General features: G+C 39.4%; 1 protein-coding gene across 1 annotated transcript; it reads left to right on the plus strand.

The window, feature by feature from the left end:
• Positions 1-458: 458 nt before the first annotated feature.
• LACTB (lactamase beta) lies at positions 459-15,200 on the plus strand. The gene is made up of 6 exons (XM_059372207.1): positions 459-882; positions 1,324-1,390; positions 2,894-3,084; positions 3,578-3,929; positions 5,332-5,497; positions 14,411-15,200. The coding sequence occupies exons 1-6, from the start codon at positions 520-522 to the stop codon at positions 14,940-14,942; spliced, it is 1,671 nt and encodes a 556-aa protein (XP_059228190.1). The 5' UTR covers positions 459-519; the 3' UTR covers positions 14,943-15,200.
• Positions 15,201-15,598: the final 398 nt, after the last annotated feature.

Raw genomic sequence — 15,598 nt, forward strand, 5'->3', positions numbered from 1 at the left:
AGGCACAAAGAAAGGAAATGGCAAGAAGGAGTGAGTCCTAGGGGCCAAGAAGATGCCTACTCAGCTGCTGCTGTTTGCCAGCGCTGTTCCAAGAGCTGATGATCCAGAAGTAAAAATCACGACTCTCTAAGGAGGGCAGTCTGGTAAGTTCAATGAAACGAAGTGTTAAGTGTTATTAAGGAGGTGTGCGCGCTGACGGGTCAAAAAGGTGTGGCGAGTACTCCCATTTAGATGCCAACTGGGAGGGCTTCTCTGAGGACTTGACACTTGACCGGAGCAGAGGCAGAGGGAAGAAAAGCTGTGTGGGGTAAGATGAAGAAACACTGAGACAACGCAAAGAGAGAAAGGGAAAAGAGGAGGAAAGGCTCGATGCGATCGACGCTCCGGCATCCGGCGTCGACTGCTAAGGTCTGCGCGCGGTACCGCCCCCTCCCGTCTATCTAGTCCCCTCCCCTCGCCGCGCCTCCCCCGCCCGCCGGCCTGCGAGAGCTCTGAAGCTGCCGGCTCTCGGTGGACGCCATGTACCGGCTCCTGTCAGCCTTGACGGCCCGGGCCGCGACCCCCGGGGGTTGGGCCTGGGGCTGCGGAAGGCGCGGAGCCCACCAGCGCGCCGGGCTGCCGCCGCTCGGCCCCGGCTGGGTCGGTGGCCTCGGGCTGGGGCTGGGGCTGGCACTCGGGGTGAAGCTGGCGGGCGGGCTGAGGGGCGCGGCCCCCGCGCAGTCCCCGGCGGCCCCCGACCCCGAGGGATCGCCCCAGGCCGAACCGCTGCCGACACAGGAGCAGCCCCTCGCTCCGTGGTCTGCACAGACCCCGATGCCGCCCCCATCCCGGCGCTTCGCCAGAGCCATCGACAGCAGCCGCGACCTGCTGCACCGGATCAAGGTGCGGAGACGCGGGTGTAGCGGCCGGGAAACCGGCGCTCCACCGCCCGCGACCCCTCGGAATGAAGCCCCTTGGTGATCATCTCCCGGGCCCGAGCGGACCCCATCCCAAGCGGTGGGATGCCCGCGGCCGGCTTCCGAGAAGGACTTCCCGTTCCCTGGCTCCCCGGCCGTGGTCGGAAGCTCCTGCGGGTTGCCCAAGTCGGGGCGGAGGTCACACCGCCCGCCCGGGGAACCTCCCCTACGCCCTCAGTGCAGACCAGGCACGCCCCTCATCGTTAGAGCCGGGGCTGGCGGAGCCGAGGTGGGCGGGGCCCGGGCCGAGGGGCAGGGCCCTGACGGAGGGGCGGGGCCTCGGGAAGGCCCCGGAGCTGCGCGGGGTGCGCTGTGGCGAGGCGTTTCGGCTTGTGTTTGAACTGTGTCCTTTCCCCTTCGCTTTTAGGATGAGGTGGGCGCTCCCGGCATAGTGGTTGGAGTCTCTGTAGATGGAAAAGAAGTCTGGTCAGAAGGTGGGCTCAGAAAACCGTTATTTACTGGCTTGTTTTATGCCAGCTGATGAATGAAATTTTGATTTCATGAAATGAAGTGAAATTTACTGCTAGGAGTAGATCCCATGAAATGTTCAGTTTTCATAAAGCCGTACTTATTGTAGACAAAACATGTCTAACAGTCAAGAATCGGGCTTTCTCACAGTCTTAAATGTGACTCTTGAAGTCTTAAAGATGGCTTGTTTCTAAGGCTGGATTTGTTGTTCTGAAACTTGTATATAGAGCAATCTGTTACCTGCATATTTGTAGGTAACTCTTTCTTCTGGATAAAACGTCAGAAGTTTGTTTTCTTTTTTAATTAACAGTTTCATTAACAGGTTATTGAGTCCCCTATTCTGTAAAATCCACTGTCCCAAGAACTAGGGCCATTCATGATTCCTTGTCTAAAGGAGTTTACGATCTCCTTTATTACTTTTTTTTCTTTTTTCTATTTTTTTTTTTTTTAAGCCGGGCAGAGGTGTTAGCTATTTTTTTCGAACAAAAGCTAGAAGCTTTGGGAAAGAGATTTCTAATCATTTTATGATAATTTTATCAAAGTGTATTTTATAATTTGATTTACTTACCCATTGCACATAAATTGGTCCAACTGGTCATCCCAGGTTTTTAGGAACCCTACTTTTAGGAAGTGTTTCAGACATCATGTAAAGGAATTAGTACTTTTAGAAGGTTTAAGAGCAATAATGTTTTGAATTTAAAGAAAAATGATTCTTCCCCCAAGTATAGCCTAGTCAGCATACCCAATTTATGGGAAATGCTATAATCAAAAATTACATAAATGTCAGCTTTATGGGTGATGGCTTTTTTCCCTGCAAATATTTTTCAGCATAATCTATATTTATAGTTTAAAAACAATTATTACGTATCTTTTCATTCTTTTTAGATCTCAGGTCTTATCGCTTAGATTTTCACACTTTCAGCCTCCAGAAGATGAAACCAGACTTTAAAAAAAAAGTCTCTAGGAGGTTTGAATTACTAGTACTTTTTTTTTCTGGCTTGCAGCTGAGGTAAACTGATGGTTACCAAGATTGGGTTTGCAGGACACCTTTTCACATTACCTTTTATTGGGTGGTTATTCTAAGGAATCTAGTGGAAACTCAAGAATCAAAGTAAATATAACCTGAAGAACAATGATGTTTTTTTTAAAGAACATAGAATAATTTATGTTAAATGTGGGATGACTAAATTGTCTAGATAAACTAAGAAAAATTAATATCTGAACCAGATGGAAAATTACTATTGTGCACAGAGTGCAATTTCAATTTAGTTATAAGATTAAGTTGTTAGGCTTACTGTTGCCAGCATTACTAAGACTTTCACCCACTCTTAATTAGCTTATAAAAATGAAGTATCTTTTTCTTTAGATAAATACATGGGTTGTTCTAAGATAGAATTGTTTCAGTTTTTGAGGACTTCTTTGACCATGAAGCCTGTTATTAGTGAATTTTTGCTTTTCTTTTTCTAAAGGCTTAGGTTATGCTGATGTTGAGAACCGTGTACCATGCAAGCCAGAGACCGTTATGAGAATTGCCAGTATCAGCAAAAGCCTCACCATGGTTGCTCTTGCCAAACTGTGGGAAGGTGGGAAACTGGATCTTGATATGCCAGTACAACATTATGTTCCTGAATTCCCAGAAAAAGAATATGAAGGTGAAAAGGTAATGAAACTCACAGTTCATTTTACTAACCACATGTTAAATTGTTTAAAAGGTTTCATAAGATTCTTTGGTTTGTTTTTAACTATTGTTAATGGATTAAAGGGGTTTCTTAATTCAAGTGATAATCTATTGGGTATTTTTCTGAAACTTAAAGCTGAAGATGTGCATATGACATGTTTTTCAGTAACAGTTTAAAATGGAAAATATTACTGAGGCATTATTCCAAGGCCACTAATTTCTTATTTTTTTAAAGATTTTATTAACTTATTTGAAAGAGAGAGAGAAAGAGAACAAAAACAGGGAGAGATGGGGAGAGGGAGAAGCAGTCTCCCAGCTGAGCAGAGAGCCTGACGTGGGGCTCCATCCAGGGACTTGAGGATCGTGACCGAAGCCAAAGGCAGACATTTAACCCACTGAGCCACGCAGGCGCCCCTGCTAACTTTTTATTTTACAGTTTAATATTGTAATTGAATTTCCATGTTTTTATGATTAGGTTTCTGTCACAACAAGATTACTGATTTCCCATTTAAGTGGAATTCGTCATTATGAAAAGGACATGAAAAAGGTGAAAGAAGAGAAAGCTTACAAAGCCTTGAAGATGATAAAAGGGACAGTAGAATCTGACCAAGAAAAAGAGTTCAAAGAAAAAGGAGGCAAATGCAGTGAAAAGAATGACTTTGTTAAAGCTAAGATAGAGCAAGATACTGATGCCAAAGGCCGGAACTTAAAACCTGGCAAGAAAAAGAATGATTTTGAACAAGGCGAATTGTATTTGAAAGAAAAGTTTGAGAATTCAATTGAATCACTAAGATTATTTAAAAATGACCCTTTGTTCTTTAAACCTGGTGAGTGTTAATTCCTTCTCTTAACAAAGTCACCATTATTGAAGTATTAATTTTCAGAAAATCTGAAATGATCCCATCCTGAGGGCATTGGATGTGGTTGATGGTTGTAGCATGGGTTTTGTTGTCAGCCCAGTGTGTGCCTCCGTGTCTAATTCTTGACGAAGCCTAGCATCCAGGTAACTAGTTGTTTAGATTTAGAGCCTCAAATTCATTTAGTGGATTTTCCCGGATCAAGCTATTTGTGGAAAATTATGGAGAAATGTAATAATTGTTCTTCAAATAAAATCTAGACCAAAGAGGGCATGATAAAATATTGCTAATATGTCAGCATTTAGTTAGTGATCAATTTAGTATTTAAATTTCTCAACTTATTTTGTGCCTTTGTTCCTTAAACAAATTGGTTTTCGTCAACTAATTTTATTTCCCAAAAAACTGATCTATAAAAATAATATTTTAAATGTATTTTTTGATACAATGCCTATCAAAACCACTTAATGTCTTTCAATTTACCATAGGTCTATGTACTTGTATTCTTTTTTTTTTTTAAGATTTTATGTTTTGTTTTGTTTTGTTTTGTTTTGTTTGACAGAGACACAACGAGAGAGGGAACACAAGCAGGGGGAGTGGGAGAGGGAGAACAGGCTTCCCCGCAGGGCAGAGAGCCCTATGTGGGGCTCCATCCCATCACCCTGGGACCATGACCTGAGCCGAAGGCAGATACTTAATGACTGAGCCACCCACAGGCCCCTCCATTTTCATTTTAAAAGTTGTTTTTTTTTTTTTTACCATGAATAGATATAGATATAATTAAAAAGGGCAAAGAAATATATTTATGGATTTTGTCTTAAAAATATAAGGTTCCAGTTATTAGTACAGATCATACACTCTATGTTTCTAGAATCCCAAATGATACAAAGGTATTTATTTGAAACAGTAGCTGTATTTGAGTATGTATTTGTATTTTAATATTTATTTGAAATTGTTTTTATACTTACATATACTTTATTAAAATAGGAATGTGCACAACTAATTTATGCCTTGAACAATGAGTTTAAGATATATTAAGAACAAAATCAACTCAAGAAATCAAATTTGCTTTTCTTTCCCTTCCTGTTTTAGTACCTTTTTGAAGGATTTTAATTTAGTTTTGAGATAGGATTGATTTGCTTATTTCATTATCATGGAAAGGAGTAGAGTCATATTCTGATCATCATTAAATCATGGAATAAGCAGGGTCATTGCAAAGTTGACTAAATTTGTTACTATATCATCCGTGATCTATTTCTGAATGCTGAAGTAAAAAGATAAAGGTATGTCAATTTTCAGTGGGAAATATTTTACATGTTTTTAAATAATAATGAACCATTTTCTTTTCTTCCCCCCTTTGCAATGATGTCTCAAGGTAGTCAGTTTTTGTATTCAACTTTTGGCTATACCCTACTGGCAGCCATAGTAGAAAGAGCTTCAGGATATAAATATTTGGACTATATGCAGAAAATATTCCATGACTTGGATATGCTGACAACTGTGCAGGAAGAAAATGAGCCAGTGATTTACAATAGAGCAAGGTAAATGATACCTTTGGTGTGTCTCACTATATCACATTTTAACACTGTGCTGTTCATTAAAAGTCAGACTTTCATTGTCTCCATTCCAAAAATCATACTCACCACATTTTGAGAGCTTTTCTACATGTCTGTTTTTCCATCTATAAAGTAAGGGAAATTGAATGTATTTGCTGCAGAGTATTCCAGGATCCTTGGATGAGAGAGAGCAATAATAATTTAAACTCATGCATAATTAAACCAAAATTGCTCCTATCATGTGTATTTATCTATAATTTGCTCTCCCATCATCCCTTTTTTTATGTTGTAACTAATATTTTGTTTATCTGTTACTGTTTTTAACTTTTTAAAATTTTGAAATGATTTAACACTTAAAGATAAATTATAAAACTAAATACAAAGAATTCCCATATACCCTTCACCCAGAATCCCCAAATGTTATCCTTTTACCACATTTGCTTTATCTGTTACTTTTTTCTCAACCATTCGGAAATAAGTTGCAGACAGACCTTTCACCCATAAATAATTAAATATGTGTTTTTTTTAAAAAAAGGACATTCAGGAAACTAATATCAGCATAGTAATTATATCAATTCTGTAGACCCTATTCAAATTTTGCCATTTCTTCCACTAATGTCCTTTATAGCAAAAGAAAAGGGAGAGAAAAAAAATTTCTGCTTCAGGATGTAGTCCAGGATCATACATTACATTTTGTTGTCATGTCTCTCAGAAGTCACACGAAGTCGTTTTGTCCCATTATTGGTGGTGGTGATTTAATTGCTTTGTTGAAGTGGTACCTGCTGGGTTTTCTCCCTGTAAAAGTTTAAGTCGTTTCTTTGAAATATATCAAATTAAATTTGATCATAATTTTTTCTAAATTATGATTTGTAAAAGGGGCATTGGGAGAGAATTTTGAGACTAATGACTACTATGAGTTTTATGGCTATGTTTTCCATTTTACTCATTATTATTTGGTTCACTAGAAAGGTAAGGTTTTTAACAAATCAACTGTTACTTTTACTTTGCATATTTTTCTTAGTACATGCTTTGCAGATGGCTTAATGGTACTTGAAATAGATGAAATTGTGGGATTATTTTAGCTTTATCTTATCCCTATATTAGGTTTGTTCAGTCTTCTGTTATATTTAGTTAAATTACCATTTTTAAATTACGAGTATATTTAAAAGGATTAAATATGCATTGCAAATCAGCCTGAAGGAGGTTTTTTTGGACTTAAAAGAAATTAGGTTAGCAGCAAGCAATGAATTTTAATTTTAAAATGGCCTGTAGTTCTCAACCACTTCAATTAGTGTTTATTATTTTGGGATCCAATATTACATTGTACTGGAAAGCATAAGAAAAACTGACAAATACTGGAGATTGTCAATTGAGTATAAAAAAAATGCATACATTGTCAATTGAGTATATTTAGTAAAGGTGGTGTGGATGCATGATTTTTTTAAATCATTTTTTTTTAGATTTTTATATTCCATTGTCATACAACACATTATTTTTTTTTAAGACCTTATTTATTTATTTGACAGACAGATCACAAGTAGGCAGAGAAGCAGGCAGAGAGAGAGGGGGAAGCAGACTCCCTGCTGAGCAGAGAGCCCGACATGGGGCTCTATCCCAGGACCCTGAGATCATGACCTGAGCCTAAGTCAGAGGCTTTAACCCACTGAGGCCCCCAGGCTCCCCAGGATGCATGATTTTATTTTGATTTAAATCTAGGTGTTTGATAATGAATGCTTACACTTATATGTAAGGGAGAGAAGAACATTAGGTATCATCACTGAGCTGTTTTCTAAACTGAAAATTAAGACTCTTTGAATGTACAGAACTGCAAAGCAGTTCTTTTTTTCCTAATGAGTAATTTATGACTTGCAAAAACATCAAAATATGGCATATGATGGTGAGTTAATTTCATTCTATTGCCCATTCTTTGAAGAAAAAAAAAAGACAGTGGGTTTTCTTTTCTTCTGTTAAAGGTTCCTATCAGCTCTGAGTTTGTTAGATTTGGAAGTATCGAATGGTGCTAAAGGGGTAGTTGATTCATATTAGTTATATTAAATGGGCTGCTGAAAGGGGCACTAAAAAAAGAAAGAATGTTACCTGTGAAAATGGTCTGTCCACTCACTTCACCTTTATTTTACTTGATGCAGTATCTACTTGGGACTCTAAAACTCTACTTTGATTCTTTTTTTGTTAATAATTATTTTAAAAGAACTTAAAGGCACCAGCTTTTTAAGGGAGTTCAGGGAGTAAAAGGAAACTTCAAAGACAAGTATTTAAAAAAAAAAAGCTTAAAGTAAAGCTTAGTAAATCCATATGTTTCTATTCGTTTATGTTTGTCATTTTGCAGGAAATAAAATTTCCAGCAAAAGTTTGCAGCTTTGTTAGTGTTTACTCACTCCTTCATAATAATTATAAATTAAATATAAATATATTATCCTAACCTAGGCTTTTTAGAGTTATTGTAACCCAAGAGTAAATACTTAGCATCTTTTTGCTCGTGTGTGTGTGTGTGTGTGTGTGTGTGTGTGTTCAAAACAATCAGTCCTAGTGTCTGTCACCTTTTTAAGATATTTCCCTAGAATCCTACCCCAAAATACTACTTATATTTCTTTGGCCAGAATTTTAGCAACAGGCCACACTTAGCTGTAAGAGATACAGAGAAATTAGTTTTTAGCAGGGTACATTGTCCTGAATAAAACTGGAACTTTCTTAAATGGAAGACTAGGAATATTGACTTAGTATACACAAATAGATATATTGATTCTATATAACAAGTATGTTCTGTATAGGCAAGTAAACTAAAATAACCCTTGAAGCAAATGCCCATGGGGAGTGGACTGATTGTTCTTGACACTGAAAGACATTCTGTTGATAGGGGAATCCCTAATCAATGCATTAGCTTATTTTTAGACTCTGTTCATATTCCCTGATTTTAGCACAATACTTGCAACAAAAATATCTTTTATAATTGGATGGGACCAAAAGCAAATACAATGCATATTTTCTGAAGTGTTTGCTGTATTTTGGCACTATAGATATGGTCTTTACTTTCTATTATTACCTTTGTGATTATTATTATTATTTTTATTTTTATTTGTGAAAGTGTTTTCTAAAATTAAGCATTTTTTAAAAGATTTTATTTATTTGACAGAGAGAGAGTGCAAAAGCAGGGGGAGTGGGAGAAGCAGGCTCCCACTGAATAGGGAGCCTGATGGGGGCTTGATCTCAGGACCACACAGGGGCCCCTTAGTCATTGGTTTTCATGAGAGCATATTTAGATTCTCTGTGGGCTTCTTTTTTTCTTTTTAATCTTCAAAGCACATGCCTTTGGCCGCCCTTGGTTCACCCAGTATTATGACTTGGACTTTTAGGGGACATGGAAGATTCTTGAAGGAAGAAAGGAGTAAGTTTTCAAATTATATATGCCCACAGACCTCCAAAGTTATGAATTTTGAGGGAAGGGTACATGTTGAGAGAGGAGGCCCACAGGTGATTCTGAAAAACAACTGTCCTACCCTTCTCCATACCAGATTTGAGAATTACTAATGCTAGTAGAGAATCTGATCGGGACGAAGGGTTGTGGTACTAATGCAGACCTAAATTTTCTCTGTAGAAGGGAAGACCTGGGCACATGGGGCTGCAGTGATAAGGGGGATGTAGGAAATCATAGGTTTGAGATCTAGAAGAGAGAGCTCAGAGCTGCAGACTAGCCAAGATTGGGTATCAAGGAAGTGCTGGTTAACAGTGCTGCAGGAGGCAAATAGGATATCGACTATACAAGAGAATTAGAAGAACCTTGAAAATCCAGAAGAAAGCTGTTTAGTGATGGTGGACCAGAAGCCAGATTTTAAGGAGTTGAGTAGGACTAGAGAGGGTGAGTGCCTGGAAAACAGAAGGTCTGAGCGATTCTGTGTAGTTTGGCAGTAAATGATGAGGGAGAAAGGACTGGCAGCTGGAAGATATAACAAGGATAAAAAGATAAAAGTTGTTTTTCCTGGGACACCTGGGTGGCTCAGTTGGTTAAGCTGCTCAGGTCCTGATCCCAGGATCCTAGGATCGAGTCCCACATCGGGCTTCTTGATCAGTGGGGAGCCTGCTTCTCTCTCTACCTCTACCTGCCACCCTGCCTGCTTGTGTTCTCTCTCTCTCCCTGACAAATAAATAAATAAATTTTTAAAAAAGTTGTTTTTCCCTTAGGATACAGAAAACAGAGCATTTTTTAAACTGAAGTGAAGGAGTCAAAGTCAAAGCTTCTAGCATGGCACAGAGAGAGGACAAAGGACTTTTCCTTTGTGACCTGTCCCCTCTCCGCTCTTCCAGCATCACCTTCTACCACTTACCCCACAAGCTCTCTGCTATAGCCAAATGGAACTGCTTTGCTCCCCAGCTTGGCCTTTGTAATCAGCCATTTGAACAAGGCTCACTCTCACTAGCGCTCAGGACTCCTCCCATCCATCTTGGTAGTCACCTTACAACCTGTTCCTTGAAATGTGGTCCAGGCTCCAACAGTATTGACATTACCTGGGAGCTTGTTAAAATTGCAGGATTTTGTGACCCCTTCCCAGACCAACTAAATCAGAATCTTCATTTTAACAGGATCCCCAGGTGATTCATGTAGTGCTTTGAGTTTAGAACTGTCTGACAAGTCTCATAGTGCCTTGAAAGCAGCTACAGAGTATTTTTTACCTCCTTTAGTCTCTCCAGTGCCTTGCAAGTTGTCTCCATTAACTATTTGGCCAACAAATGATGCTTTCATGTATTGAATTTTTTTTTTGTTTTTTTAAATTTTTTTTAAAAGTTTATTTACTTAAGAGAGAGAGAGAGCACAAGCTGGGGGAGAGGCAAAGGGAGAGGGCAAAGGGACTCCCCACTGAGTGCAGAACCTGCCACCACTGGGCTTGATCCCAGGACCCTAAGATCATGACCTGAACTGAAGTCAGATGCACCCCTAAACATGTTTAATGAGCACTTAGTGGGTGGCAGGTACTGTTCTAGGTAGGGGAATCATCAAGGAGCAATACTGGTAAGGCTCCAGCCCTATGACTCTTACATTCTATGGGAAGAGACAAACATGTAGACTAAGAATTTCAGATACTGATATGAAGAAAATAAAACAAAGCAATGTTATATAGAGTAATAGGAAGAGAATGTAGGGGATCTATTTAAAATACATTTTAGACATGACTGATAAGGAAATCTAAATTGCCTTGTTGCAAATACAGAAATAAGTCTGACATAAAAAGAAGCAAGGCAAGATGTTGTAAGTGATGAGAACATGGAAGTAAGTAGGGGCTAAATTGCATTGGACAGTAACTTTCAATGCCATTAGACATCCCTCCCCCCCTTATTTGAACAAGTATTTTATACCTCCTTTAGTTTCCTGAAATGATCTATTTGGTTATATGATCTATAACCTATACTCACTACTCCTTTTTTTTTCTTTTTTAGAGATTTTATTTGACAGGGAACACAGCAGGGGGTGTAGGAGAGGGAACAGTAGGCTTCCCACTGAGCAGGAAGCCTGATGTGGGGCTCGATCCCAGGACCCTGGGATAATGACCTGAGCCAAAGGCCAATGCTCAATGACTGAGCCACCCAGGCGCCCCCATATACTCACTACTCTTTTTTTTTTTTAAGATTTTATTTATTTATTTGACAGAGAGAGATCACAAGTAGGTAGAGAGGCAGGCAGAGAGAGAGAGAGAGGAGGAAGCAGGCTCCCTGCTGAGCAGAGAGCCTGATATGGGACTCGATCCCAGGACCCTGAGATCATGACCTGAGCCGAAGGCAGCGGCTTAACCCACTTAACCCATTTTATTTTAACTAAAATAAAAAATAAGAGGCATCAGGGTAGCTCAGTCAGTTAAGCGTCTACCTTCAGCTCAGGTCATGATCGCAGGTCCTGGAATCGAGCCCTATTCCCTGCTTAGCAGGGAGTCTGCTTCTCCTCCTACCTTTGCCTCCTGCTCATGTTCTGTCTCTGTATCTTACTTTCTCTGTAAAATAAATAAATAAAACCATTTTTTAAAATATGTAAAATAAATAAAAATTATAATTTATAATTATAGATATTTTGATATATAAGGTTTACTCACAACATTAGAAGACATGATAAAGTCAGATACAACCTAACACATAAAAGGATCATAAATGTAACAACTGTAAATGCAGACCAATATAGGTGTGTCATACTGGTGCCTTTGGTGGCTACCTCTGGCTAAAGCTGTGAGCGAAATCCAGTGCAGTCTTTCTTCGGTTTTCACCATGGTTACTTTCAAGAAAGTTAATGTAGAATAAAAATGTCCAAAGACTACTTTGTGTTTATAAATAAAATGGAGAGGATTCTAATCTCAGCTCATTATAAACAGAATCTTTACTTAAATGATTACCGGTAGGATAATTGAAGGTCTTCCACCATAAGGGAGAATATACACTACTGTGTGGGACTTTTCCACACGTCGTAAGACATTAGGACCCTTGAGCCCCCTGCCCACTAAATGTTAGTAAGAGCTTTCTAGTAATTGTGACATCTAAAAAAAAGGCCTCCAAAAATTTCCCTTAAAGAGTTGGCACTGCTTCTGTTGAGGACTGTTGATTGTATTGTAGGCCATCATAAGAAGTTCAGGTTTTGTAATTACACTGGTAATCATTGGAAGGTTTCAAACAGATGGAAGAAGGGTAAGACAAAATATCAGGCTTCCACATGGAGAATGGACTGGAAGGAGATAAAATAATCTATGAAGTATAACTGGCGAAACAAGGTTGTTCAGGCAAAAAGGCAGTCAGGGATTCAGGTAGTAGAATTAGTCATAAAAACAATGGGAAATTTTAAGTGACTGGAGAGAAGGAAAAAAGAATGCATGATAATGTAAATGCATTTTATTTTTTTCTTTAAAGATTTTTCTTTATTTATTCGACAGACTGAGATCACAAGTAGGCAGAGAGGCAGGCAGAGAGAGAGAGTAGGAAGCAGGCTCCCCACTGTGCAGAGAGCCTGATGCGGGGCTAGATCCCAGGACCCTGAGATCATGAACTGAGCCAAAGGCAGAGGCCCAACCCACTGAGCCACCTAGGCACCCCCATAAATGCATTTTAAGGTAAAGATGGGAGTTTGAAGCCATCTAAGTTGTCTAAAGTACTCTGGAATCTTCACAGTAAAACAAAGGATATAGTCGTCTGCCGGCTGGCCAGAGGTGGGGCTGAGGACTGGAAGAGATTGGGACTAGCTGTTGTGAGGAATAACCAGGAAAAGAATGAGATTTGGTAGCAGCAGTGAAGACCCTTACCAAGTGTGAATCGATACCAGTCAGCTTTGTGATGTGAATATCTGCAGCTTTTCTCCCCAGATAAAGAACCAAAGAAAGGGGTACGTAGATTTATTCAGGATTGGCAGATTGGTGTTCTGTCAGGTTGGGTTGGAAGAGTGGGGAACCCAAAGATGCTAGTGAGACCACAGCTGAAACTGTTCAGGCTAGAACAGAAAGTTCAGTGAAATTAGGAACTAGAAGACCTAGGAAATTGGGAAGAGTTAAGGGGAATAGATGGGGGTCACAATGAGGGCACAGAGCAGGCTCAGTTGGAGAGTTGGCTGGATTGGATAACCTTAGTTCTAGGAAGAAATGTCTGAGTTTGAGACCTTACCCATACAGTGGGTGAAAGTGATGGTGAGATTCAGTCTGACAGTGCTTACGAACAGCCATGGTGGGATGAAGATGAAGATCCTTACGGATGAGACAGCACTCTGAAAACCTCAGGACACATTTTATTAAGAATCTTGAAAGAAAGGATTCTCTTAAGCTACATTTCATTTTTGGTTTAATTATTTTGTGATTTCATTTCATTTACATAATACTAGAATAGAAACCTTATGAAGTCAGGCAGTTTGTCTCTCTTGTTTAACACTTTATTCCAGCATTTCAAGCAGTGCCTCCCACACAGGAAGTGCTCTACCAGTAATTGTCGAATGCATGAGTAAGTAACAGCTGTCCTTTATTAGGTAGCTACCAGAAATATGTAACGTGATTGATACATGTTTTCCCATCTCTGCAAAGAAAATATTTTTGTCACCGCTTCCCAAATTAGGATGCGGAAGCAGAGAGGCAGCAGACCACCTGGGTTCAAATCCAGGTCTGCCACTTACAAGCTGTGTAGTCTGGGACAAGTTATTTCTACTGTCTGTGCCTCAGTTTTCTATCTGTGAAATAGGAATTACAGTGGTACCTACCTATGAACCTTGTTACAAGAATACATTAGTTCATACTGATACAGTTCTTAGAACAATGTCTGGCACGGAGTAAGAATTTTCAAGTGTTAATCAGATAAAACCAGCATATTTTACTAGCTAGAAAGGGTATGCTGCGGTTCAAACAGGTTTGCAAGCTCCAGCTTCTCTCAGTACACCAAGAAAGTCCCACGTCACATCATGACACATCGTATTCCTATGGCATTTTTAACCAGGAGGTATAGTGTCCTTACAAATATTAATCTTAAGTGTCTCAGTGTGTACTCTTTTCGTTATAAAACTCACATGCAACATATGACTCACTGAGCCCAAGGACTATAAATATCTACCAGACAGTAGTGTCCACATATGCACCAGGCAAATGTATCATATGTAATATTAATTCATTTTTATAGGGATTGAAAGTTTGATACACTCAAAATGGGCAAGCCATGCCAGTAGATAAAAAAACAACAACAACCGCTTTCTATACTTTAATTACTCAATTATCGATGTTTTATTAGAATCTGAATCAGACTGAAATGAATATTTTCTCAGAATGTATGATCAGTACATTGAAACAACCTGTCTCATGTACATATCTTCCTATTCGTCCTCATATGTAAAGTTCATAATAGACTATTAAGTTTTTAATGACCATTCTTATCTCATTTTAGATTTTATGTTTACAATAAAAAGAGACGTCTTGTCAACACACCATACGTGGATAACTCCTATAAATGGGCTGGTGGTGGATTTCTGTCTACAGTGGGTGACCTTCTGAAATTTGGGAATGCAATGCTGTATGGTTACCAAGTCGGGCTCTTTAAGAACTCCCATGAAAATCTTTTACCTGGATATCTCAAGCCAGAAACAATGGTTATGATTTGGACGCCAGTCCCTAACACAGAGATGTCCTGGGATAAAGAGGGTAAATACGCAATGGCGTGGGGCGTTGTGGAAAAGAAGCAAACATACGGTTCCTGTAGAAAGCAGCGGCATTACGCCTCACACACCGGAGGTGCGGTAGGCGCCAGCAGTGTCCTGCTGGTCCTTCCCGAAGAACTGGATGCGGAACCTATAAATAATAAGGTTCCCCCAAGAGGAATAGTCGTTTCTATCATATGTAACATGCAGTCTGTTGGCCTCAATAGCACTGCTTTAAAGATTGCTCTGGAATTTGATAAAGACAGAGCTGACGTATCTTAACAGGTGCAAAAGGAGCTGTTTTGTTCTTGTTCTTGCTGTTGTTCGAAACATTCAAATCCCAAAATACATGAGATTTTTAAAAATAGATTTGTAATAGAGTATAATTGAATGCAGAGAATTATGTACTTCTAATTGCTTAATTTTGTAATTGTCTTTTATTGTAGGATTAGTTCTTTATACTCAGGGAAGTAACTATATTATTTTTACTTTTCAAAAAAAGTGTTAATTCTTGAAATAAAATATTCTGATAAAAAGAGATTTTTTGAATGTGTAATATTAAGAAAATCTCATTCAACAGGTAACTTTAAATATTACTATTTTAATATGACAGCAGAAACAAGTTAATGAGAAATGTATATTAGTTATGTATTGCAGCTTCAAAGAACAAAAAATTACCTCGTGGTTTCCAAGGCTCAGTAGCTTGACTAGGTGAATCTGATACCATTCTCTAATGAAGTTGCAGACAAGATGTTGTGATCGTCTAAAGGCTTCTCTGAGGCTGGAGGACATGCTTCTAAAGTGGCTTACTCACTTGACTGGTGGCAAGTATCAGTCCTCTGGCTTGTGAGTAGCAAGAGGTCTCAGTTTCCCTCCATGTGGGCCTATCTGTAGGACTGCTTCAGTACCTCAGTGTCACGTTAATTGGCTTTTCCCAG

Source organism: Mustela nigripes, chromosome 13 (assembly GCF_022355385.1).
Source record: "Mustela nigripes isolate SB6536 chromosome 13, MUSNIG.SB6536, whole genome shotgun sequence".
Taxonomy (NCBI): Eukaryota; Metazoa; Chordata; class Mammalia; order Carnivora; family Mustelidae; genus Mustela; species Mustela nigripes.